The sequence below is a fragment of the Pseudonaja textilis genome, chromosome 2 (assembly GCF_049901715.1).
Source record: "Pseudonaja textilis isolate UNSWEBS1 chromosome 2, rPseTex1.2, whole genome shotgun sequence".
In the NCBI taxonomy this organism is placed as follows: Eukaryota; Metazoa; Chordata; class Lepidosauria; order Squamata; family Elapidae; genus Pseudonaja; species Pseudonaja textilis.
The window spans coordinates 107107588-107135309 of record NC_141991.1 but is presented as its reverse complement, the minus strand read 5'-3'; the positions used below and the strand labels follow the sequence as shown (position 1 = coordinate 107135309).

Genomic DNA, 27722 nt, shown 5'->3' with positions numbered 1-27722 from the left:
AACCTGCTTTGTTCTTCAGAATCGTAGAAAGCTGCCTCAGAATGTAATTGACAGTGGGTCATTGGGTAGACAGCAGTCTTTATGATTACCTGCTCTCTCCCTTTTCAAGCTGGAGAACACTACAGCATGAAAATGCGTGCTTTACCATTCCTAAGAGTAAATGTTACAAAGAATGTGAAACTTTGCATTTGGCTTAGAAAAACAGCTCTGCTGTCTGAAATAGCCTTTCCAGACAGTATAATATGGCTTCAGAATATTTGAATTTGTTTATGTAGTTTGATTATTCTATTTATATTACTGGGAGGAGGGGGTGAAATGGCAGGTTCATGTGTATTTTCTCCCCGCTTCCCCCTGTGAAGTTCTCTACAAAACTGATTGCATGTCGCTGGGATGAAAATTCAAGCTGTGCAATAAGAAACTAGTATAAGGGATAAATGTTCTGTATGTGATTGCCAAGTGGTGACAGATGATTCATAACTGCCCTGGAAGCTAAAACAAGCAGCCAGTGAGCTAATTTAAGCATGCTCTTTTAAACCTAAATGTGAAAGTAGATCTCAGGTTTGCTCTTGAGCTTGAAACATGGGTCAACATCCTGGACCAGTTTCCTTGTAAGGAATCCTACCCCTTCCCCAGTAAAAGGCTCATCGTCCTCAGAACTGGTTGACTTCTATGATTCCTAATGATTTCAAAGCTGTGCTGTGGAGGTCACCTTGGATTCTGGGACTTGGGTTCTTGCTGAAAAAGGACATTCCTACAAAAAGTTGTAATGAAAGCAGTTTCGGCCCAAATTCTAAGACTTTTCCAGTGTTAGAAGCAGCCATCATGAATAATGTATGTTCCTGGCTGGAGTGTTTTCCTCAGAATGCCTACTACATGGGAGCTTTGGATTGGCAGGCTGTCCATTACCCCACGTTCCTTCCTTCCTGCATGTCGTCTTCTCTGTATCACTCTTGCTCGTCCTGCCATGCTTGTCCAGTTTTGTTTTAAAACCCTTATTTGGCCAGCAGTTGGAATCCTTGCAGTTCAAGAACCAAAATCACAGAACTTTGATACCCAAGATGTCTTTGGTTGTGAAGCTTTGCAAGAAAGGAATCTTGGCGAAGATGGACCAGTGAGGCAGTAGTTGGTAGGAAGGGGCCAGCAACATGGCTGTAGGGTTTGGGTGCCTGGGGGTAGAGTCATTCCAAGGCAGCCTGCTTCGTTTCCCAAGGAGCTGCATTTTTGCAGGTTGCATTTCTGAACAGGTATTGCTAGTATGGAGATGAGCTGATGATGCCCCTTTTCATCCAATTTCTGGATATAATTTAAGGGAATGCTGTTGTTAATATCCCAACCATAAACCAGCTTAGAATATTCAGGAGCCTTTATTCTTCTGCAGCCCCTTGTGCAACTCAAGAAAGTAGGATTTCAGACTTGATTCAAGGAGTTTGAAATGCTTACCACACAGCAGGGGGACCTAGTTCGAGTGAGCCTATTTAATCGGTTTTATATCCAGTCCTTGGTGCTGGGTATCCTTCTGTGCATATTGCTAACAAATCCATTTCTGGCGGCGGCTGCTGCTTTTTTAATTCCCCAAAGGAGGTTACTGCTATTAATTGACCATTATCTGCCACTTGAAATACATATTACCCCTCCCACTTTATATACGCACATAGACATCACAAGAAAAGCTCACAAAATGAGTAAATGTGCAACAGGCAGAAAAAAAAATCCCATCTTCCCATCTGGCAATTTTAACATATCTCGTTTCTTTCCTTTGTGTGCATCGTGGGCTTTGCCAGGCCATCCCATTTATTCATAAATCTGTGTGTTAGATGCAGATTTCGGCCAAACAGAACCGCATGTGAACTGTAATGAGACAGCAGGGCCCATTCTTGCTTGCTCTGGAATGTTTCTCCCAACTGCTGAGCATTAAAAGAGTTTACAGTTTCTGCATTTGCCAGGGACAGTTTAACAGAGATTGCAAACAAAGGATATCCTGTCTCCTTGGGAATGCTATCTTCTCAAGTCTTCCCTCCCCCTATCTTTTTATAACCAGTTACACATTAATCAGGAAACCAATGTTCAAGTTATGATTTGCCCAAGCATTATTCATCTACATTTCTCAGTTGCTTTTCAGACAAACATGGTACCTAGTTTTGAATTCCATTTTTGCTGCTTATAGGCCATTTCCCAATTCATAGTTTGTGAACAGAATAGATATAAGAAAGTTGAACAGAAAAGAAACTTTACGAAAGGAATAGCAGGAATTGTAATGAAAAATCTGGGATTGCTGTATTAGAGAAAACTGATTGTTGTACATAGTTGGTGAAAATCTTGCAAAGATGCTGTAGAAAAACCTATGGAAGTCAAATCTCTTACCTTCTATAAGTTGTGAGTAGATAAGATACATAAATCTCTATTAAAATACAAATTCAGAGGACAAAACAGAAGTAGAGATCATGTTTTAATGTTTTAAATACAGAAGGTCCAAAATTCTTTCACTGCAGTCTTTTAAATACAGTTCTGCTTGGGGGATTCTGGGAGTTGAGTTCTGCAAATATTAAAATTGCTGAGAATTGAGAAACACTTAGTTAAAGGATGAATAGTTGGCGATGCAAGCTCTACATATTGATAGACCACTGAGGTTATGGAAGAGAACAGCCATTCCTAAGCCCAGGGTTCACTTCTTACTCCAGAAATTCAAGGACATCATAAATTCTGGACCCTTTTGAGATTTTGTACCTCCATTTTATGTTATTTATATTAAAGGGCATCATAAGTTGGAATCTCAGCAATTACAACGTCTGGGTAATTCAGATGAATGATAAAACTGGCTTAGTTTTTGCAGGACAAATACATTTGATGAATTGGTCTAAAATTCCACATCACTGGTTCTGTAATAGCTATCAGCTTTTTATTTGAGGAAATTTTATGGTATGATCTATATTACATCTTACAATCAAGACTTTCCTAACCAATTTGAAGAAAAAGGGTGTTGGTACTTACCTGATACGCCCGCTCTCTGTGAGCTGTGAAGAGCATCCAGAAGTGGGAGGTGCTTCAGTCTCTTCTGGAAAGGCTGGGCTTAAAACTCCGGGACGCTCCTCCTCCTCCACGGGACACCACCTCAGCGTTCCCAAGTTTTGCGAAGACTCATCACCTAATCTAGATCCCTGACTGGAACGGAACCCCACCAGATGGAAAGAAATGGGTGGGGCTGGATGCTCTTCACAGCTCACAGAGAACGGGTGTATCAGGTAAGTACCAACGCCCTTTCTCCCATGAGCTGTTCAGAGCATCCAGAAGTGGGACATACCAAAGCTTGGCCTGTCCTTAGGGAGAGACTCCGTCTGGATCGAAATCCACTCCTAAACTCTATGGACCCTCTGCAGGACTCTTCTGCCAAATGAAGTGTCCGTTGAGGCGTAGACATCAATTTTACAATTTCTGACAAAGGGCAATGGTGAAGCCCAAGTTGCCGCTCTGCAGATTTCGTCTATGGAAGCCCAAGTGGCCCATGCTGCTGATGTTGCCGCACTCCTTGTCGAGTGGGTTGTAATGCCCTTAGGAACTGAGATGGACTGGCATTCGTAACTTTTAGCTATGGTGGCTCTCAACCATCTACCAATGGTCGTCGACAACACCCTGTGTCCTAAAGAGGATGGGTTGAAGGATAGGAATAGAGCCTCAGATTTTTGAATTGCTGCCGTGCAGTCTAGATAGATGCTTAACGCCCTTCGAATGTCAAGTCGATGCCATTGATGCTCCAGTCTATGAGATGGTTTTGGAAAAAAAATTGGAAGCACCAACTTCTGCGCTCTGTGGAAGGCTGAATTTACTTTAGGGATGAACGATGGATCCAATCTGAGAACCACTCTGTCCGCATGAAACACGCACAGTTACTTTCTCATCGACAATGCTGCCAACTCGGAAATCCTCCTTGCTGATGTGATCGCAGTTAAGAAGACCACCTTATATGTCAGGAATTTGAGACTAGTGGTTCTTAAAGGCTCGAACGGGCCAGTTGTAAGTGCAGTTAACAGCTTGTTGAGCTCCCAGGTGGGATAGCGGTGAATTACAGGAGGTCGTAAGTTTGCAGCACCCTTAAGAAAGCTGCGGACATGTGGATGGTGTGCTAAGAACGAAGGTCACCCCAGGATATCACTGAGGCTAAGGCCGCCACCTGTCTGCGTAAAGTATTTGGAGATAGGCCTTTGGTCAACCCATCCTGTAAAAAGTCCAGTAATTGTCCTATTGATGGGGCAGTTGGGTCGATCTTAGGCCCCCAGCACCAGCGACAGAAAGCGGACCACGTGGCCTAGTATATCTCATCAATCCGGACGGAGACTGCTATGGCTCAGACATTGGCAGGTGGATACCAAGCATATCACACAAAATTTATCAATGGAAATCAAATTTAGCAACCCATGGAGGTCTGGATTTGGAGTTACACTCAAAATTAAAGTGGAAAAAAACACTACAGGTCTTGATGCATGAAAAATCAACCCACCTGTGTAGAGGCAACTCTGGAACTACAGCCAGATGAAACATGGTGGTTCCAAAAAATTTTTTTAAAAAAAACTCTTGCCATATCTTATATTGTAGCTCCATCTTCCTCTATCCATATGGGAGCTAACTAAGGGTTATGAGTATTGTTATCCATACATCAGGACAGCAGAAAGTCAGGGAACACTGCTCTGACACAGCCAAGGGATATAGCTAGCTTGCTAACAATTTAACCACAGAATTTCTGTCTCAGGCAGATGCAGTTTTCCTGGCCCCTTTGTTTCTGTTGTAGGCTTATTAGGCTGATAGGGAATAATGTAGGAGGGAGGCATTCCAAACATTTTATTTCATTCTGTACTTTATAGCGTCACAGACAAGGAACACATCCTGGATCATGCTCTACATCTTATTTCTAACTCTCCTGAAGCTGCAAATCAATTAACTTCAGCCCCACTTACTTCTTTTGGATGCTGCACGTCCCACATCAGTATATAGTAATGTCATTCTTAATATGCATGCCCCTTTGTATTTAATATATTTATTCACTTCGTTTCATAGATACAGCAGACTGTTAAACTTGTATCAGTTCACCTAGAAGAATCATTATTTCATGCTCAATCCAGAGGTTTCACACACATATTCCTTTCTAGTATTAAGGGTTGACTCTCGGTTTGGCTAGGACTGTCAGTGGCTCAAAAATTGATAAAGGCTTTGGTGGTGTAAAATAGTCCAAAATGGCGCATTTAATAGAGTTTACACAGATTTACAAAATTCATTTTTTCTTAGATAGAATTTAATGGTGAGCAAATGTTCCCTTGGCCCTTCTACGTTTACTTTTACTCTTTTGATACTGTAATGGAGATTCACATTCTTCCATCACAGGAGTATAGACCGTAGGTTAGTTGTTTTAGTGTCATAACCTCCAACTACCCAGCAATTGCATATGTTAAAAGCCTTTGAAGCTCAGTTAACCCTCAGGCTGGAGTCAAACACTGGTTTCGTTGGAAACTTCACTTCCTCATGGATAAAGCTCCACTGTGACCGCTCTCTATCTACGGGGCTTCCTTTGAAAACATCAGTAAGTTCTGAATAAAATGGATAGAGTCCTAGCTTGTGAAGGCCAGAACAGATGTAAAGTTGTTCCAGTGTCTCCTTTTGTTTTCGTAGGCTTAAATAATCAAAACACACACACACTGACCTATAAAATTTGATGCCAAACCATATAAGGCGCCTCAAGGACTGTCATCTGGGAATTGTGTTCTTCTCAGGAGAGATATTGGAGATTTAAGAAACCTTTTGCTCCCTGGCCTTGCAGCGTCCTCAGATCCTGTCCCTGATGTCAGTTGATATGTCCTTTACGATTCAGAGGAATATGATTTTTTTTTACTCAAGAGATTTAATATATTTAGCTGTTAGCTAACTTAAGTGCCAATTGGGGGAAAGTCAGGTTACAAATATCTCTCTTGCTCGTTCTCACATACACACGCTAACACCAACCTAAACTTAGCATATGTACCTTTTGTTAAACTGGCTATTTTACTGTTTTATTTTTCAATTTGTCTGTGTATTCTGTATTTTCAGTATTTTAGAAAAATATTTTTACAAACCGGCAAAGAAACCTTTTTGGGAATGATTTTATTAACAAGGAAAAAAAATAGAAATACATTTTAAATACATGATTATAAGGACAAGTTTGTAGAAGTAAGGAAATTCTGTAGATTGGTCCCTTTAGTTTGATTGGCATCTGAATGTGAATGGAGAGGAACAAATCATTTGCAGATGGGAGGATCTCTACTACAGAGCTTTTATAGTGTGAAGGCATTGAAAATATGGCACAGAAACTAAAGCTCAGCTGTTTTTTCTTGCTCTCCCGCCCCCCAAGATGATCACCTCGTAGTCTGTTTACTTGATTTATGACTACAATTATCCTACCTTCGGATGGAGCAAAAGAGAGTTTTGGGGTAGGGGTTGTGCATTGTATTATTTTAATGCTAAGGTCTGATAAATTCAGCAGTTCTTTGGGTAAACATTTTGATTCCTTACTGGGGTGACCATTTTCCTCCCAAAGAACAGCCTTCGAGTAGTTGAGTAGCTGAGCAAACTTTCAGGTGCTAATGTGAGTCCTACAGTGTTGTGTCAGTCAAACCAAAAAGTCTGCTTCTCATTGCTTGGTCCTCTTAGTATTGGCCTGTCAAATATTTCTAGCAGAATCAGCACAAGTGCCTAAGTTTCCATCTGATTGCACTCTCCCTTTCTTGTCTCACTCTTTTATTGCTCCTCCTCCTCCGCTCTCTGTAATGTTGAAATGTTGATGGTAATCTCCGTGGGGCAGGACCATTTATGTGTACCATTTGTGTGTTTACTTATGATGTTCTGCAAAGCAGTGTGTGTACATTATTGGTGCTGTATAAATAGCAAGTACAGTCAAGTTTTTCCATGATACTCTGTGTCAGCATATGCACTATGGTATTACTATTGCTAACCTAATTAAGGATTGTAGTGTCTTCCCCCTCCCCTCCCCATTCCAGACTCTCTCCTCTGAGGGATTATTTTGAAATATCAAGGATATTTAATATGTTTGCGGTAAGAAGATAGGTGTAGTATAGCCAGAGATGAGCTTGACAAATGATGTCAGGAAGTTACTTTGGGTTAGCTCATAACTAGAACGGGTTTTGAAAAAATAAAGAGCAAAACAGTAGAAGCAAAATCAAGGGTTTGGCCTCATCCCATACTAAATGTCATTGTCTTGCAATCAAGTAAAGAAGAAAAGAAACAGCAGGAAGGAGACATTATGGTTTTCTTTTTTTGCATCTGTTGGGAAAATTGTCCTTCAGTTTTTTTGGTGATAAATATAAAAAGTGAACACAGGGATTCTTCCATGGATGAGTATATCAGAGTTGACCTATGTTACCGGTGGTCTGTTACAATAGCACTGAAAAAAATGACTTATAACTTTATTTAGACAACTGCAACAACCCCAGGGTCACACTAGCAATTTGGACACTTGGCAACTGGCATAAATCGTTGACAGTTGATGTGTCCCAGGGGTCATAGGCTTTACTTTTTGCAGCCTTCTGAGAAGCTTACGTCGGGGGTGTCAAACCCGATCACGTTGTGGGCCATATCGTAAGGTATCGGGATGGTTTTTGCCTTTGCGGAGCCAGGGTGGATATGGCTTGTATGGGCCATAACCGGCCCGAGGGCCACAAGTTTGACAGGCCTGAGCTATGTCAACAGGGAAGCCAGATTCACTTAACAACCGTGTTACTAACTTAACAACTGCAGTGATTCATTTAACAACTGTGGCAAGAAAGGTGTAAAATGGGGCAAAACTCATTTAACGATCTTGCTTAGCAATGGAAATTTTGGGGTCAATTGTGGCCATAAGTTGAGGGCTACCTGTATAATAACAACTTAGTTTAGGAAAGGAAACTGGGGGGGGGTATTTTGTCCATTTCCCCCATAATTCTCAAAAGAAATGAGAAGACGGCCATTTTTACATTCTAGTTTCACCATCACAGGTGGGAAAAGGTAAATAGGCCAGCTGTAGAAGGATTTTAATCCTTACTGCAGGGGAAAAATACAAGTATTTTGCAGGGCCTTTTTCTACTAGGGAGCCAATTGTAAGGGGCTGGGAACTGTGGACATAGAGTGAGGGATTAATCATTTCCTCTCTGGTTTGAATGCCTTGACTCAGCTCAGCACAAGGAGGAAGACTAAAAGAAGGCCATGGCTACTTGTCAAGTTAATATCTGAAGATTAGTTTAAGGGTTGAAGGATAGCTGAAGAAGCCAAGACATTTAGTAGAGGCTTGAAAACAGGAAAAGGACAGAAAGGATGCAGAGAAGAATGAGGGGAACTTTTATCAAGAAAGTAACATCCAGGCAAACTGGAATTGATTAGATCGGGGATTCTCAAACTTTTTGGGCTCAGGATCCCTTTACGTTCCTAAAAATTATTGAGGATCCCAAAGAACTTGGTTAATGTGGGTTGTATCTTATTAATATTTTCTATCAGAAAATAAAACTGAGGAAATCTCGTATTAGACTTTGGAGATACCCTGAAAAGGTCTTGGAGACCCCCAGGGCTCCCCAAACTACATTTTAGAGAATTAGTAGTTTGGGTGAATCTCAGCTCGCTCTTGAGTTTTGCTTTTCTCCCACTGAGCGAACTGAAATTGTTGGCTTCTAAGAATAATAAAAAGTGCTGTTTTTAGACACATCCAGATCAAAAGAAAGAAAAGCACCCATCAATTCAGTTGCCAAGTGAAGATGGCAAAATGCTAACAAGGGACAAAAACAAAAAGCCCAGCCAGTTTCCTTTATTTCCACACTTTAGGATACAGAATAATGAATTAAAGTTACAGGAAGACAGTTTTAGGGGGATGGGGGCGAGAGGGGAGAAAATCCAATAGTAAAAAAAGGCCCCTTTTTAACTGAGGATTTTCAAATGGAGATTAGGCAGCTATCAATCTGAGATGTTTTAATCTGGTTAAATTTGAATTTAGGAATTGGAAAAGGCCAATTAGGCGAATACATTCCACTCTTTGATTCTATGACTTCTCATTTTGGACTTGAAAAATAGGAAATTCTGAATACGTGGAGGCCACATTCATCTTCTTATAGATACGCTGGCAATTTCTGGTAATGCAGTTTGTAACCACAAACCTTTGGCCTTTTTAATAAGTAGATAGTTTATTGATTGATTAGTCTTACAACCATATCAAAAGAATAAAAGAAAAATAAAATAACAGGATCTAATTCCAGGGTGAAATAGATAAAAGAAAATGCAGTGGTAAATACAGAGAATCAATATTCAGAAAAATACATCGTCTTTACAGGATACTCTAATCTGTTTGATATAACATTGGTTCTTAGCTCAACCGCTTTAACTATAAACTTAGTGGTTCTGTTCACAATATATACATTGAAGTCCAGAAGGAAATAGGACAACTTGCAGTTCAGCTCCCAGTGGGCTGTTCTTTCAGGTAGGGATGTTAAATATCTAAGCCTAAAAGGGGCATATAGTTGACAGTCAAACAAACCATGACAGATACCTTTGATGGCTTGGTATACCCTTTTTAAATAGGTCATTTTATAGGTATCAAACATATGTTGATACAAAGAGGAGAAGTCTGCTATTCCACCAGCAAACCCTGCTTTTGATTTCAGTAGGTTGATCACGGGGCTAATACAAACTCTGCATTTGAAAGGATGCAAGAGATTGAAGCTTGATTGCCTTGCAAAATTCCCAGCAGGTAGAACAGGAGTGACATAAATGGATTTGACAAAGGCAAATGCTTTATTTACCAAATAAATTTCTCTGAGAAATAAGTCAACAGAATCTGCCTCTAATCATACTTCCTGTATGCTTTGAATGATTACCGTTCAGTACAGCCACTTATTTGCTTTATCACACTGACCTGCAAATTGTGTTAAAAAAGCAATAAGAAGTTGCTGAAGAGGTTCGGTGGATTGTGGCCAGAGACCATTGATTGATAAATAGGAAGTGGTGCAAGCTAGAATGAATAATTTAATTTATACGTTAGAGATGGTGTTGAAATTTCTTCAGCCATGCTTGAATCTTTTACTTTGAGTGGTGTCCACATAAATGCTCTGCATTCTGCAGTTTCATGTTATAAAAGTCATATCCTGCAGCTCAACAAGACCAAATGCACAACTAAAACCTGGAAGCTGCTGAGGAGCTCTGTGAAGGAAAAAGGCTTTCCTTCCATGGATAACAAAAGCCAAAGCCAAAAGAACCATATTGGGAAAACCCTTTGCTTAGGCCAGATGTTGCTGAAAATGTCTTTTTGGATAAAAGCAAGCAAGTGGACAAACTGATCCATAGTAATCTTGGAATTAGTGTTGGCTTGGACCTCAAACAGTGAACTGTAGTGTTTGCTTTCTGATTAACTGCAACATTTTCTCAGCCCAACATTTGCAAACGAACCTCTGTGGTTCAGAATGACATTGTGTTATGCAAAACATTTCCTGAATGTTAGGGACAACGGGAACTTGGTGTGAAAAGAGCACATTCCTTCTGTGCAGAAGATCAGTTTGCCCCTTTATAATTGAGCTTTGCAGAGTAAAAAAAAATCTTTTATGGCAAATGCACAAAAGTATATAGTATGCCTATATAAGGAAGGTGTGGTTTGATTGCGGTTCTGTGGGACATTGGCTGTCAGATGCTTATAGACCAGAGTCTTCAAACATAGAAATTCACTGCGTGAAAGGGCCGCACTAGGCAGAAAGCAAGCTCGTCTGCTAATTTATGTAGGAATCCTCAATTTTCTGAACTTTTGAGTTTTACCTTCCAGTTATAGTATAGTCTGGAATCGATTTAGTTTGGTTATGGTATTGGTCTCCCACCCCTGATTTTGCTGGGTGGCTCATTTGCATGTTTTCATCCTCCTTTAAACCACTGCAATGAGCCACTTTTGGGTTTGTTCTAAATGTCTATTTGTCTGTCTCCCTTCCTTTTAACCCCTACAGGTAATTTTATTTTACAGTGCATTAATTATGCAGAGATGCTTCAGGTTGAAATGGTTGTTTTCTCACGTAGATAGTGCTAGCACAATGTGGACTTACGAAAAGTCAGTTGAGTAACTTGATCATTCTGGCGCACATAAATACTTTCACACAAGAAATGCTAATTAATATTTCCTTGTCTATTGATGCTGTTGGGAGTTTTGCAGTTTCCAGGGCAAGTTCCAGAAATAAAGGTAACTGTCTGTGAAGTTTGTGGGTGTCTGTGTGCATAGATACAAATGGATTTGTGTATCTGTGCGTGCGAGATAAATACTAACATAGCAAGCTCAAGGCTATTTTTCTCTATTTAGATTGCTTTACATGTTTCAGTTGCCTAGTGTTGTTAAAGAAGACTTTGCCCTCCATGGGCAATTAAGCTTCTTTATGCAAGAGAGGCCAAGCCTAGTTTTTCTGCCTATTTAGCCATAGTTCTATCTTCTGGTACTTTGAACTCTTGGCCATGATGGCTGGGCATTATAGGAACTGTAACTCAATATATTTGGAAAAGGTTGGGAATAGAAAAACTTTCGTTAAACATTTCTCCTCTTTGCAGCAAGGGGGAAAAAAAACCCCCAAAGAGAAGTGTAGTTGACTAGCCATCCCATAAATGTTAGTGATGATGTCTTTTTGGTGCCACAGAACTCAGTCCATTGAATTGTTTTTGTTGATGTTTGAATAGGGCAAGCAGGAAGGTTGAGTCACATATGTGGAGCATTACACAATCACTTCCGCTTGGTTGAAACCTCTTTGTTGTGACCGGCTCCATTTTTCCTATTCTCGGCCTGCTGCTTCCAGGCTGGGCAAAATAGATAGAAGGGATGGGGGGTGGGGGGGTGCAGCCAGGGCAGGCAATCTATCCTTTTCGTGTTAATTACTTTCACAAGCAGAATGCCGAATTTATTCCATGCAAATAAAGTGAATTGCTTAACGATTGCGTGTGAGAGATGCCTTTGCTCATCAAAGGCTATGTATAAGGGCTCGCTGGCACTTTTTAATCATTCGTTTTAATCACCTATTTTAATACAAAATTAAAATGACTTGAGGAACAGCATTTGGTCCAATATTTCTCTTTCCTCCAATCTTTTGTTGGTGTTTTTCTTCCATTGTCATCCAAGGCAGTATGCATAGTTCTTCCCCACAACTCAGTGAGGTAGTTTGGCTTGAGAGAGCATGACTGGGTCTGCAGTCATTTTTTATATTTTAAGAACATCTCTTTTGGTGAACAATGTGGTTCCAGGTTTCTACACTTCAATACAAACATGACTTTAGTTACAAGATTATGTTTCATATTCAATTTCACATCATATTCACATCTCAGCTTATTTCATTTTTCTTTAAACGTTCTCAGATTCTATTTTTAAAAAATCTAAAATTCTTATTTTTTATTCTATATTCGTTATACTTTTGTACTTTTATCTGTCACGTTTGTAATTTTATCTCATACTTCCCCCCCATTATTCAATAAATTTTATCTTTATCTTTAACCCTAACCCCCTTTAATTATCAGTTTGAGTGTACCATCCCTTTATCTTATATGTCACTCTGGGTACTCCCCTTTAATTTGTCATAAAAATTTACCATAATATAATCTTATGTATAATAAGATTATAATATAATCTTAAGATAATTTTTGATTATCACTTTCTAAATTAATAACAATCTCCTAATTACTACATATCACACATGCATACACACACACACACACACTGCTCAAAAAAAAATAAAGAACACAAAAATAAGACATCCTAGATCTGAACAAATTAAATATTCTTATTAAATACTTTGTTCATTACATAGTTGAATGTGCTGACAACAACAAAATCACAAAATTTATCAATGGAAATCAAATTTCGCAACCCATGGAGGTCTTAATTTGGAGTTACACTCAAAATTAAAGTGGAAAAAAACACTACAGGCTGATCCAACTTTGATGTAATATCCTTAAAACAAGTCAGAATGAGGCTCAGTGGTGTGTGTGGCCTCCACGTGCCTATATGACCTCCCTACAACGTCTGGGCATGCTCCTGATGAGGTGGTGGATGGTCTCCTAAGGGCCTCCCACACCTGGACTAAAGCATGCCCCAACTCCTGGACAGTCTGTGGTGCAATGTGGCGTTGGTGGATGGAGCGAGACAGGATGTCCCAGATATGCTCAATTGGATTCAGGTCTGGGGAACGGGCGGGCCAGTCCATAGCATCAGTGCCTTTGTTTTGCAGGACCTGCTGACACACTCCAGCCACATGAGGTCTAGCATTGTCGTGCATTAGGAGGAACCCAGGGCCAACCGCACCAGCATATGGTCTCACAAGGGGTCTGAGGATCTCATCTCGATACCTAATGGCAGTCAGGCTACCTCTGCCAAGCACATGGAGGGTTGTGCGGCCCCCTAAAGAAATGCCACCTCACACCATTACCCACTGCCAAACCAGTCATTCTGGAGGATGTTGCAGGCAGCAGAACATTCTCCACGGCATCTCCAGACCCTGTCATGTCTGTCACATGTGCTCAGTGTGAACCTGCTTTCATCTGTGAAGAGCACAGGGCGCCAGTGGCGAATTTGCCAATATTGGTGTCCTCTGGCAAATGCCAAACGTCCTGCACGGTGTTGGGCTGTAAGCACAACCCCCACCTGTGGACGTTGGGCCCTCATACTATCCTCATGGAGTCTGTTTCTGACCGTTTGAACAGCCACATGCACATTTGTGGCCTGTTGGAGGTCATTTTGCAGAGCTTTGGCAGTGGTCCTCCTGTCCCTCTTTGCACAAAGGCGGAGGTAATGGTCCTGATGCTGGGTTGTTGCCCTCCTATGGCCTCCTCCATGTCTCCTGATGTACTGGCCTGTTTCCTGATAGCGCCTCCATGCTCTGGACACTATGCTGACAGACACAGCAAACCTTCTTGCCACAGCTCGCATTGATGTGCCATCCTGGATGAGCTGCACTACCTGAGCCAGTTGTGTGGGTTGGAGTGAAAGCACCGCCAACATTCAAAAGTGACCAAACCATCAGCCAGAAAGCATAGGAACTGAGAAGTGGTCTGTGGTCACCACCTGCAGAACCACTTCTTTATTGGGGATGTCTTGCTAACTGCCTATCCTTTCCACCTGTTATCTATTCCATTTGCACAACAGCATGTGAAATGGATTGTCAATCAGTGTTGCTACCTAAGTGGACAGTTTGATTTCACAGAAGTGTGACTGACTTGGAATTACATTGTCTTGTTTAAGTGTTCCCTTTATTTTTTTGAGCAGTGTATATATTTAAGTCAGATTCCTCATGGTATTCTTTCCTTCGATTACATTCTAGATCATTTATTATTTCAGATACATTAATCTATTCAATTAATTGTAGAAACTGATATTAATCTTTTCATTACAATCCTCATAATTAATTTTAACGGTGTTCTTTAAATATGATTAGTGGTCATATCATAACTTCCCTTTTTTCATATTTATTCCAGTTATATCTATATGTAATTTAACAGTGATCCTTAAAAAAAATAAAAATAAAAAAGAAATATCAGTTTCAATCCAAATATATGTTCTTATATATCACATTACCTTGCAGAATCCCCTTTCCTATTCTTTATCTACCCATTATCTCTAAATCTCCTAACTTTATAATATCTTTTCATTTTTATTCACTTTCTATATCCCTTTATTTTCTGGTCCTTTCTCTTGTTCCTCCTTTTTTCCTTTATTTTTTCCCTCCCATTTCTTACTCCAGATTTTATCCCCCTCCCTCTCTTGAATTTTCTTTTGTGATTCTCTTTTCTGCTGTTTCCTTTTCCTTTGTTTGACTTTCCAAACCATCCCCTCTTGAATTATCACCTCAAACCTCCAGATTTTAATTTTCATTTTTCCCCCTTGTTTTAATGTTCATTGTTCCATTTGTTCATTGAGGCTGGCTTCTTCTTTAATCAACTCCTCCCCTTCTGGCTCTCATTGTTCTTCTTTGTTCTCCGCTATCACCATTTCTAATTTTTGTAAAACAATACTGCACAGTTCCATTCTTTCATATAACATTTCCTTTATGCTTTTTAGTTCCATTTTTATTTCCAAACAAAGTTCTGCCATTTTTGTGTACTTCTTTTCGTTTTTATTTTTCCTTTTCTATGATATTTAAGTCCAATCCAATTGTCCAGTAATTTATTTCATCCAGCGTCTTTAATATTTATTTCCAACAGTCATCTTCTGATAATTCCTCTTTAAATTTTTCCAGTCACCAAATAATCCAATGTCCATAGGTTTTTATTTCTAATTTTCTTCTATTGGATCCAAAATCACCAAGTAGTCCCAGGGTAAGTTATTCACAAACTTTTCAGGGTTTCTGTGTTATCGTAATACAGTTCCTCTTATTTTGTATCAAACTCCAGTCTTTAAAAGAACCAAGAACTTCCCAAAGAGTCACTGAAATTTTTCCTTTACCATTAGGTGGCGCTCTGTTATTTCCAAGTTCCACCCTTTCTTTTCACTTTCTTTTCTCTACTTAGGGCTTTTAAATTTTAACAATTCAATAAATCCAAGTTATCAGTTCGACACATTCAAGTTCAGCCTTTATTTATACCTGTTTAGTGCCAAAAATACAATCCAGTTTAAACAAATATTTTCTTCCAACTTCCTCTTCCTCCTTCAGTTTGACTCTTTTCAAAGTTCAAAGCCACTTTCATGTTTCCATTTTCCCCCCCACTCTCTCTGGTCACCGCCTTTGCAGTCTTTCTTTAAAAAATTCTTTAAATCTTAATTCTGGGGTACCTTAATGTCCATATACTGCACCTGGTTTGCCTGATCTCCACACTGTCTGTTACTTCACCACTCCAGCACAATCTTGTGTCCTGGCTAGCCTTCTATCTTCGGGGTGGCCATTTTTGACCACTGCTACAGCCCGTCTTCAGAGGGAGTATACCTAGCCTTTGGGGGGGCGGCGATGTGGCTCCCCTCAACCCGACAGGCAGTCTCCCCCTTCTTCATCACCCCTCCAGGGTGGTTCCATCCCCATTCGGAGCCCTCCAATGGGGGAGAGCACAGAGATTTGTCCACGATGGAAATGCCACCGGAAGTCCGATTTGGTGAGCTTTTATGGTTGAATCTAGCTCTAGTATTTCTATATCTCAGAGATATATTCTATATCGGTGCCCCGCCAAAAAATATTTGGGCACCATGGATCGGTTCTGTGGAGAAAGATTTTTCCACGGACTGAAAGGGTGTGATTTCACATGCTGCCTGCATTTCACAGATGGGGATTTGCTTGTTTGCTTGGCCCAATTTCTGGCATGTCGCAGCCTGGTGCCAGTCCACAGACCAAGGTTTGGGGAGCCCCCAGTTCTATATTTCTTTCATATTTCTTTCTTTTTACATAGAGAATAATTCATATTTTTCCCTCCTGTACCTGGCCTCACCATTTCCCCACCTCCCACTGAAAAAAAGAGGTGTAATGTCACCATTTAAAAAAAAAACAAAAAACACATCATCCTAGCACCAGACCTGCAGTTGAGAACTACAGTAAAAAAAAGTGTTTTTGTGTTTGAGAAGTTATAATTAGAACGGAATGGTCACAGTTTACCAGGAAGTAAAGAAGCTTGATGAGGGAAAAACTTCCACAATCTTTTGTTTCGGCCTCTCCAGAGGATTTGTGATGATGCAAGCTGCTGGCTGAATTTGTTTGTATGTGGGAAGGAAAAGCAGTCTGATGCTTGCTAATATGATTCGTCTACCTATCACAGAGTTGGTGTTGTTTTTTGTTTTGCAACATGGTGTTCTTACATTACCTTCTGGCCCAGAACTAGTCATATCCCCTTCCTCCACTTGGCTTGCCATGGGCAAGTCACAATGTTAACTGACTTACCAAAGCCATGGTCTAAGCTTGCAGGAGCCCTTCAGGTGAAAGGCTACTATGTTTGTAGATAGGATAATTTTATATAGGCCATATTATTTAGATATCCTTCAATCTGCTTTCTTTCAGATAAGTTGAGTATCAGTAATGCGATGTGGCCAAGGGCTTGTGGGATTTGAAGTCCATCACCTCTCTGGAGAGCCATAGGCAAAAGGGGAGTCTGCTTTAGCTCATTCCACATATGCAACAGATGATGTTGCTTTAGCCTGTTGTCTCTGACCCAGTCCCAACCCACATGCATTTATCTGAAGGGACATAGCTTGAAAAGAGAGAGAGGTCATGGACCTAACTGTTTCCAAGAAGCCTCTTTTGTTTCTAAAATTAAAAAGCGGCTGCACTTTGTATTTTGTTTGCACACCTCTTTACAGACCCACACCCATATGTATATATTTGTGTCTGTGTATACCCCCAAACGGAGGTGCTGTGTAATGTAAAAGACTTCCTTTTTGATGATGGATTTCTCCAAGCCCAGTTATATGTGGGATTGGTGGAGAGGGAGGTGTTGGGGAGGGAGAGATCAGTTGTAACTCATTCAGAACAGCAAGATGGAGAAGAGCCACGGTTGGCTTGTTTTGTAACTGTTTTGTTGTGGTTATGCTGCTGCTCGATCACTATGCTGTTGTTAACGTGGCCCCAGCTTTCTAGAGAGAGAAGGAGAAAGCATGCAACTGTACTTTGAGTTTGATGTTAGTTTGTTTTTCTTAATGTACTATTATTGCCGGTTTGAGGGGGAAATGGCAACATGAGCCCCAGAGTCTTTCTTTTGTGAAGTAAAGCTAACATTTTTGCATTAAGGGCACTTCTGCCCAAAATTTAAGCTGGCAAGTTGGTACCATAAAGAAAACCTAAAAGAAGTAATGATCCTAGCTGAGCAAGTTGAAGCCTAGATGACACCCGGTTAAGAGGTCCCTGTGAAATTTGAAAGCTAAAAGTTAAACTGAGGAGTAAAACAACCACAACAAACAAACAGAGGAAGAAAGTGGCAAAGCCCTTCCATATTGTTGCTAGGAAAACAGCATGAGCCTGTCCCTACAGTCACAAGACTCTCAAGCAAAATGCCCTTTGCCCCCATCTTTTCAGTCACCTAGAAGCCTTCCTTGTGTTTGACCTTGAAAAATCACATTGTTAGCTTAGCCTGGCGAAGGGTTAGTTGGCAGTTCAGACTATGGAGGGAAGGCTAGAGAGAACCTGAGCAGGATAAACGGCAGAAGTGAGACTGTCTTGCAGCCTTTGTGGTTCCTGAAAGCCTTGTCCATAATACAGCCTGTGGCTCCAGGTGTGTAAGGGGACCTGTCTCCTGGCTGTATTAGAGATTGGGCTGTGTTACTTAGCTGTCTCAGCTGCTGTGTATTTTAATTTTTTTGTATTTGTTGTAATTATTCTGATTCTTACATAGTTTGCTACCCAGAATCATGTGTCAAGATAAACACATGATTTATCACACATACACATGTATGTAATGTATGTAATTGTTTACACATACACACACCATGATTACTGTAATTGTAGTTTCTCTTCATTTGTAGAAACAGCACCCCCCCCCCAAAAAAAAAATACAGACAGACAGACATAAATACATTCAAAAGTTACTGAAAATATACTTTGGGCCTGCTTGAAGGGGATTTTCTTTTAAAGTTGCCAGTGTGAAATTAAAAACAGATCCAGGTTAAATGTACTTGGCAGCCAGAGTCTATGTTTTACACATTCAGCTGTTTGAGATTAGATACTGGTTGTTAATCTGTAATGAAGTCACATTGGGGGAGGAATAGAGTGGTCTTTGTTTTAAAAGAACATTTTGAAATGCAATGTTTTCTTAATTCTTTGAAATCAGGTTTATTTGTAGTGTGATTTGCCTACTTTTATATGGTGACTATGAAAGCAGAGGTGTTAATAATATCAATATGCTGTGAGGCAGAAGAATAAAGGTGCTAAGGTACGAAGGTAATATAAAAGGTTAGATCATTGAATCATTTATCCACAGGAGATCTAAGAGCTTTTCCCAGTCATTGGTCTCCCAGGATGTTAGGATGATAACTCTCAGAATTATTAGCCAACTTTTGATCAATGGAATCTTTAGTCTGAGCACACATGGTGGGACACAAATTTGTGAGGACGGTGTCCTATGTATAGGGTATTAGGTATATTGTGCTTCTGCCTTGAAACACTTAATCACTTGTCTAATGCTTCCACAAAAGGTCTTTTGGTAATTCACTACCAACCATTCCATTAGTTCCATAGTAGTACTTAAAACAAATGTTAAGGTTGCAATGAAGCTTCATCAGATAGGATATTAGATCAATATTCTTTTTTTCTACAGTATTCATATCACTATTTTCAATAACGTACAATTATTTTGTGATGTTAACATGGCAGGGGTCCTTGGCTAGATACAGAATGGAATCCCATCCTATATAAAAAGAACCCCAGATATCTCCTTTAATGACCCTGTACTTATAATGACAGGAACATTGGAGAAAAACAGCTTTGATGGATGGACAGCTGGTTATTAAACGGAGAGCAGGGGAGAGAGATTGAGATTGATTTGATGAATAAAAAATGAATGTGTGTGGTCTGGATCAAACCGATAGGTTTGGGTATACAACTTCGTTTGAAAGGAAGTTAGAAAGAGAATGTGCCTTGTATAATGCCTCTGTGAAGCACCACACGTAAAATTGGTGCTAGAAGAAGTAGGTCAGTTGAAATTACTTGCCTTAAGGCAAATTTCTCTAACCCTCACAGAATCTTTGATCAGTTTCTACATGGATTTTCACCTGAAAGTATGAGAATTTTCATTTTTTAGAAAACTACTAGCAATTCTATTCTCTTTTAAGTTTATAAATATGTTGATTATCTCCACAGCCTGAAGCTAGATCAATATGATGATTCTTCCTTTATATCATGCATGAGCAATCTTGGGTCATATATCCTCCCTACCTAGTAACACACACCAACCATAGTCTTGGAACTGTGCTAAACTGATGGATTGGTTATGTGCCATCAAGTTATTTTTGGTTCCCAGTGACCATTTTATTTTATTTTTCTTTGGTTTGTCAATTGCTTACAAGATAATAGGTATAAGTAAAAACATAGTTATGAATACATGGATAAATATAAGAAAAATAAAAGAAACAATAGGACAGGGATGGTAGGCACATTGGTGCGCTTATGCACGCTCCCTACAGACCTCTTAGGAAAGGGGTGAGGTCAATAGTAGTCAGTCTAATGTTAAAAGTTTTTGGGGTTTCGGGAAGAAACCACAGAGTCAGGTGAGTATTCCAGACATTGACCACTCTGTTGCTGAAGTCGTATTTCCTGCAATCAAGTTTGGTGCGATTAACCTTGAGTTTGTATCTATTGTTTACTCTTGTATTGTTATGGTTGAAGCTGAAGTAGTCATTGACAGGTAGGACATTGCTATTAGAATGAATGAATGAGTGTACACACACACAAACACACACACACACACCATGCATGTATCTAAGCTTGGGGAATCCTAGGGTTTTCAGAAGTCTAAAACAAGTTAATGCAAAATCTGTAAACAGCTCAGTAAAAATTCAAAATACTAGTGAGGAACAGGGTGAAATTCTAACTAATCCTGGAACAAGCCTATTGAAGGAAAAGTTACACCTTGAAATGTTTTATATGACTAAGGACACAAAATATGAAGATTTTTTTAAAATATACTTTCAGCTGATGGAAACATGTAGCTGTTACTCATCTGGATGGGAAGCAAATGAGCTCCAGTCTATAAGCTTTAATCCATGAAAGAATGTACAGTTCCCCCGCTTGTGTACAGGATCATATAGAACATTTGCTAAGTAAATGAAAACATACAGAAGCCATTCCCATGGTATGAAGAAATTGCAGATCATATCTTTTGAAAGATAGTGCTGGACTGGTTGACAGAGTTGCTGTTTCGGAAATACATTGTTGTGTAAATAAATGGGTACATCTCATTATGCAGGTGCATCATAATGGGTGAGCAAGGCTTAATAAGCATACATTATTGGCAGGCTTTCAGTCTCTTGGCTGGAAGAGTTTCAGGGAGTGTTTGTTTTTAGTAGGGTTGAGGAATGGGCACCCTTGCTCTCCCATACAACATTGAATGTAAACAACAGGTGAGCATATAAGTCCACCTACTTTTCATTTTATAGGAGGAATGAGGGTAATGTATGGGGAATGGGGATTTGGTACAGTTCTTTGGTATCTATCCTCTAACCCTATAGATTCAGCCTTGTGTACTGTAGTTAAGATACCCAGAATGAAATGGTAGTTTTCTTAGTGCGCCGTTCAAGCTAAAATGAGTCCTTGATGCTTTCTGAGCTTTGTTGCTTTCTTGCAGATGTTTCATTACCCAAACTAGGCACAGATGATGTTACCTAGTTTGGATAATGAAATGTCTGCAATAAAGCAATCAAACACAGAGACCAGCAGGGACCCTGTGCTGCAAATATTCTCCTTTATTGGTAAAATGGGTCCTTTTCTCAAAAAGGTGAGGGGGAGAGAGAGAAGCTCGTTTATAAAAAGAAAACTTGAGTGGATGCAACATACAAAAATTAGCAAACAGAATACAGTAAGCCTACATTCATTCTCAAAACAAAGGATATAAGGATGTGTGTGAATTTCACCCAGCAAGGAAGATAGATGGTAGCACTGAGAACAATTAAGCATGTTGTGTAACAGCCAAAGATGTAGGCTGGGAGGCCTCCATCTTTGATGTTTCAAGTTGGTGCATCTCAAACTGAGCTCTTGAATGTAGGTTTTTAAAAGACAGAAGGCATTGAGGGAGCTAAACAGATGCCAGGATGGTAGACTATGACAGGTTGTGCTACCAGAATAGCAGAATATTTCTAAAATGTTGTTGAAGTACCCAGTTAGAATATAGCATGAAAAGCATGGCCCTCCCAAAGAGTTTGACTGAAGGCATTAAATCCTGGGATGGGAGCATTCTGGGAGTGTTCAAATCAGGCTTTTTTTTTTTTTTTTGTCATGCAGTTTATAGAACCAGAAGATTTTAACCATCCTTCGCTTTCACTCCTTGATTAATAATTCTTAACATGATTTTGTACATTTATCAATATCCAGCAGTAGATTTGTACAGTATGCTTTTAGCAGTCTTAAAGCCATCTTCTTTATATTGGGTGTATTTTTATTTCAAGGTATCCTTATCCTGGAATAGTTCATTTTTAACACGGAGGTCAGGCACAGAATGAATTTCTACATCCCAAATTGAATGACAGAATCCAGAGAGACTTTTTTATGGTGGTCTCTCCATGGACAGTTTCTTCAGGGAGAACCATAATTGCTGCGATTGACTCTTGTGGTAGCTTAAAAAAAAAAATTAGCGCCCACTCTTTCACCTACTGAAATGACAGTATTATCATTAATTGATTGTCCAGATAGCTAACACTACTCCAGTTGTTAAATTCATCAGAATTTCTGTAGCCACAAGGGCGTCTTTTTAGTAAAAAGGATCCTTGAAAGAGCATCTAAGTGGATTGCAAAATAGAAGGACGAAATTGGGGTGTGCACAAACCAAAAATCTTTTCTTTGAAACCTGAACCAATTGTACTACAGAAGTTCTGCTGAATTCTTTTGGATTAGTTGCAGTTCAAATGGAACAAAAACCCTGGACTCTTGGTTGTTTTAGCGCTGGCAAAAGTTGCATCTAGCAGGATCTCAGACTGATTTTACAGGCAAATAGAACAAGATGGTGGGCGTTGGTCCCTCTTCACATGGCTTGATCACTACCTCACCTCCACCATCTTCTCAAGGTCTTCTTGCCTTCCCAGCTGTTGCTGACATTTCCCAAGGAAACCCCCTCCTCCTCCACAGAATTTTATTTTCAGAACAAAAATGTTTGAATTGGTTCCTATGTGCAGCAAAACACCAGAAGACCACATGATTTGATTTGGGTTAAAAACTATTCAAAACCTACTATTTAGTTCACCAGTTGAGTCACAAAGGGAGAGTTTTGTACAGTCCTAGACGCAATGAAGATGCCATATGATAGACAGAAAAATGGGCAGGGCAATTAATTGGGAGTGTTTCATTACATGCATAATTCCAAACACCACCATATCTTGCTGTTTCTTATCTCTCAGAAGTATCATTTCTTTTTGAGAGCCAGATGGGAGGAGCCTCCATGAATCAAAAAATTTGCTGCAGCACCCAGGGCCGGAAGGGATGCTAATGAGATATATAATAATAGTGCAAGGAATTCCCCCTCCCCCTAAGTGGAACCTGGTTATGGTACAACATACAAGAGAGCAGTCTTTTCCACCTAGGAAAATATAAGTGTCCTGGTAAGAGTGAGTTTACTCATTGGTGATACCCATGATGATAAGTCACCAGTTCTGCAGTACTTCTTGTGTTAATGGAAATTATGCAAAGTGCATGCATTAATGCTCATTTGCATACTTTGCTTTGATGGCATAGTATATGGGATGCTCTTTCATTCTTTGGAATTACGTCAGAAGTTGTGGGCCAATGAAAATTTGCAGTACAACTTACCTGTACGCTTCTCCTTATGGCTAAAATATTTCTGTGATTTGCAATCCACAGAATTTGCAACCCATAGAAATTTCATCAGTTCTCTCCAGTTGCAGAAGACACTTCACTTCCATTGACTAATCAGCTTCAGGAACACCTGCAATTTATTTATAATCTGGGCAGCAATACTCTAATGCTTGATTATATATTCATTAGAACCTAGCTTTAGTGTGAATACTTTTGCAGTCAATCATTCATGCCTCTCTTATTCATAATAGAGAGAGATTCAGGCTTCTTTCAAATTGAAGCTTTGATCTTATACTTTCTTGCCGTAAAAGTCAGGAGGGAGGGCGACAGAGGGAGTTTTTTCCTCCCTCAGCAGAAGAGATAACTATCCTTTGGAAACCCCGCTTCAATCTGTCTCAGGTAAAGAAGGCAATATGTGCCTTTTAGTGCTTAGGTTGTTCTTTGCTGACTATTCATAACTCCAGGCTTGTGAAAAGTAGCGTTCATGAGATTGCTTTTATATTAATATCAAGTGGAAGGTTTTAGCGCTTTGATCAGAAGTAGATTGGTCAAGGGGACAAAAACGGGGACGATAGGCCAAGCTGTTAGCTCTTCTACCGGTTTAAACAAGTGCCACTTGTTCTTCCCTGTTATCGATGCCATAACAGCTATTTCTACAGACTGATATTCTTTCCTGTGGTGGATTTTCCTTTCCTTTAAATTGGGCTTCTCAAGAAGAATGCTTAAATGATAAACCTAGCAAGCTATTAGCCAATTTGTGACAAACATCTATTACTTGCTGAATTCCTGCTGCTGTTATCAGACAAGTCGCCTCTGACTATGGGGGTTCCACAGATAGTGTCTCCTTTCTCTCTCCCTTCTTCACCCGGGAACTGTAGGAGAAAGTTGAGCTCCTATGAACCCACAAACCACATCCTACACTATAAAAAGCGTCTTGCCAAATTAGGCCTTAGGATAGTTCAACCACAAATAAGATAAAGGGCAGTTCACAGGCTAATTGAAATGGTTAGTCTTAAAAAAATGTCCTACCCACTTACTGAGTATCCCGCCCTTTCTTTTGCTTATCAAAAGTACATACGCAGGATCCATTGCCACCTGTCTAAGCAGAGCTGGGACAGACTGTCCCTTTAAAATCATTTTCAGCATCTATCTTTTTAGTTAGGGTAGGGAAAGAGTAATGAAAAGAATGGTGTAAGAACTGACCTTTAACCGTTATGCTTATTTGGGGTTGCAACCCTCTACCAGCGGAAATGGAGCTTGGGGCCTGAGCTGTGTTTTCACTGGCAGAGGCATCACGGACCAGTCCTTTCACTGTTTCCAGGGCAGCTCTAAGCACGCCACGGGCTGCATCCATGCCTTGAGTTTGACACCCCTGCTGTAGAGTTTTATTAGCCACCCTTTGAATGGTGCGGTGGGAGTACTTCCATTCCTCACTATCCTGTCAGAGCTGGATGAAAAGTGAAAAGTCTTCAAAGAAAAAAAACAAGAAAGTCCAGTTGCCTCTGAAAAAAAGCACTGTTGGGTCTTTTCACTTGAGATAGATGTAAAAGGTTGAGCTAGAAGGTATCATGTGTTTGGCAAGAGAAAAGTACCGAATCTTCAGAGAGTTGTTGAGACTACCCTGTTTCTCCAACAATACGGCCTCCCTCAATAGGAAGTCCCAGCATGTTTTATAGGCATGAAATGAAATTAAGCCCCTCCCCCCAAATTAAGGCCTATATTAAAACATGCGAAATGGGGGGAATGGTGGGGGGGCTTGCCGCTAGGAAGTACTTTTGTTGCACACCCGGATATGGTGCTGCCTGTGTTGACCCCGATACGAAGTGCCCCACCAACGCCGAGGTCAACATCCAAGCTGTCACCGCCCGCCCAAAGATGCAAGGGAGGGGAATTAAGTCACCCCCGAAAAGACGGCCTAGCCATTTTTTCGGGGCTCAAAAAAAAAAAATAAGACCCAGCCTTATTATATGAGAAACATGGTAGTTTAAATACTGTTTCTTATTGCCCTGAGTGCTGCCATATTGATTACCATGTTGATCAAGTGTTGGAGTCCTTGATTATAATTCTGTTCTTCTTCTGTCTTCTTCAGATGTGCACACCCAGCAATACTCCAGCCACACCACCCAACTTCCCAGACGCTCTAGCAATGTTTTCCAAGCTGCGGACTTCAGAGAATCTCCAAAGCAGCAATAGTCCCATTACGTCCATGGCATGTTCTCCTCCAGGGAGCTTTAGCCCTTTCTGGGCCTCTTCGCCTCCCAACCATCAACCTGCCTGGGTCCCTCCTTCATCACCCACCAGTCACAATCTCCACCATCATCTTCATCATCAGCAGCCCATGTGGCCTCCTGTATCTCAGCCAGCACCCCCCCAGCAGAAAGCCATGGCAGCAATGGATGGCCAGAGATAAGACTTAACGTTTTCGGAATGGGAAAGAAGATGGGGCAAGGGGGGGCGGGGAGGGGAGAGGATATGGCAAATCTGAGGCACGGGAAATGAGGGGGGGAGGGGAGGCTCTTTTTTTTTTCTGAAGATCGCACTGGAATATTTTATAGGTTTTTTTTTTTTAATTGATGCTATGTCATCAGTTATCCCCATGATCCTTTTCTTCTTTTTCTTCTTTTCTTCCCCTATCCGCTCTTCAGGAGAGTTAATAACTGGTCTCTTCTCTTTTTTAAAAAAGAAAAAAAAATATATATAACTATAATATATAAATATATAAATATATCTAATGTATATATACATCACAAATGAAAGCAACGGAATTGCAAAGATCCAGGTGGTATTCTAAGAACGCTGCTTGGAAAGAGAGGCAGCTGCGTTGAAAACAGGATAAAGGGGCCTCCCTTGAAACATGCAGGTGTGGGAGGGGGTGTCAAAATTGCGTGTGTGGGGGGTTTCTCTTGTTTTTGTTGTCCTCTTCTTTTCCCATTGGTTCCCGGGGATGTGGCAATACCTGTAGCAGCTAGAGGGTTGAGGGGCCTTGGGAAAAGAGTCATTGAAGGAAGCCACGTGTCCAAAATTGTAGCTGCCCTTGTCCTTATGTGAAGAGACCGGGGCTGGAAGAGGTTGCAGCTGAGACACGGGCATTTTGGAGGATTGTCTGCTGAAGGAATCCAGCCTCCCCTCTCCCATCAAAGTGGGGGCGATTTTTGTTGTTAATTTTATGCTGCAGAGGCTGCTCCACAGACTTCTCCTGTGGGCCACAGGAAAATCTGGAAATAAACAAATAAATGCAAAAATGCCTCTGCTCTTAGACACTTTGGGGACTTTCCTCTTCAAGCAGCATGTTGAGTTTGGCCCACAACTTTGTGTACACATAAGAAGTCTATTTTTGGCTCTCATGTCTCGGGCAGGAGTTAATTAATATATGTGCACTCTAACAAAATAATTTTGATAGCCCGCTCTTTCTCCTTGCAGCAGGCTGGATTTTTCTCCCACCCCCTTTACTGGAGTTTTTATCTTTTTGTTTTTCTAAGAAGGGGGAAGATGCTCTAACTTGAGTACAAATTTTTGTCCACATTTCCCCATTTTGGCCTATTGAAACTTTCATGATGGCTGCAACAGGTACATCCCAAATCACTGAAACTTGTATCTTACCATGAACTGAAATACCTTCTTGTCCTCCTTCCCTTCCCTTCCCTTCCTCTTGGAAAAAATTTCCCCCTTCAACTCTCGGGCTGATTCCCTTTAAAAAGGACAATGTTTAAGCATTGGGGGAGGCTCATCCAGAAGGGAAACAGCTTAAATTTTCAAAGGCGTATGCATCATCACGGAGACACGAGCTATTCTAGAAGATGGATCTGTTGAAGGAAGGCTCCCGAACATCTCCCTTCAATCCAGTGGCAGGCTAAGAGTTGAGGTTCTACATTTTTTAGGTTTTAAAATCAGAATCTTGCTTAAACAGGTTGAAGGTTTTTTATTAATTTAAAAATAAAAAAAACACTTTTTTAATCTGACTGGTCCTTGTTTTTTGTCCTTTCAATTCTTTGTTGTAGAGACCCTCAAGGTAAAAATGGAAAAAAAATGGGTAAAAAAATCTCTTTAAGTCTCATAATTAAGAATTTATAAGAAGACAACATTGTAAGGTTGCAACTGAGGCTGAGTTTGTGCGTACAAGCCAACAGTTGTCAGTATTATATCTGCATTCCTTCAGAATTACTATTATGTTGCAGGTTTTTTAAAAAATAAACACTTTGATGCCACATTCTTTAGCCTAAAGAGTTTAACAGAGCAATCCGCCCAGGAAGTATCAGGAAGAGCCAACGGTGAAGAAACTGAATAACCCAGTAA

At 40.3% G+C, this 27722-nt stretch overlaps 1 protein-coding gene across 2 annotated transcripts in view; it reads left to right on the top strand.

The window, feature by feature from the left end:
• The window catches only part of UBALD2 (UBA like domain containing 2), a 31337-nt gene extending 3954 nt beyond the window's left edge, over window positions 1-27383 (top strand). For both annotated transcript variants that reach the window (XM_087924817.1, XM_026702042.2), the window contains one exon: window positions 25519-27383. In XM_087924817.1, coding sequence (XP_087780943.1) covers window positions 25519-25839 — 321 coding nt within the window. In that variant the 3' untranslated portion in view covers window positions 25840-27383. The remainder of the gene's footprint in view (window positions 1-25518) is intronic.
• The last annotated feature ends 339 nt before the right edge of the window (window positions 27384-27722 follow it).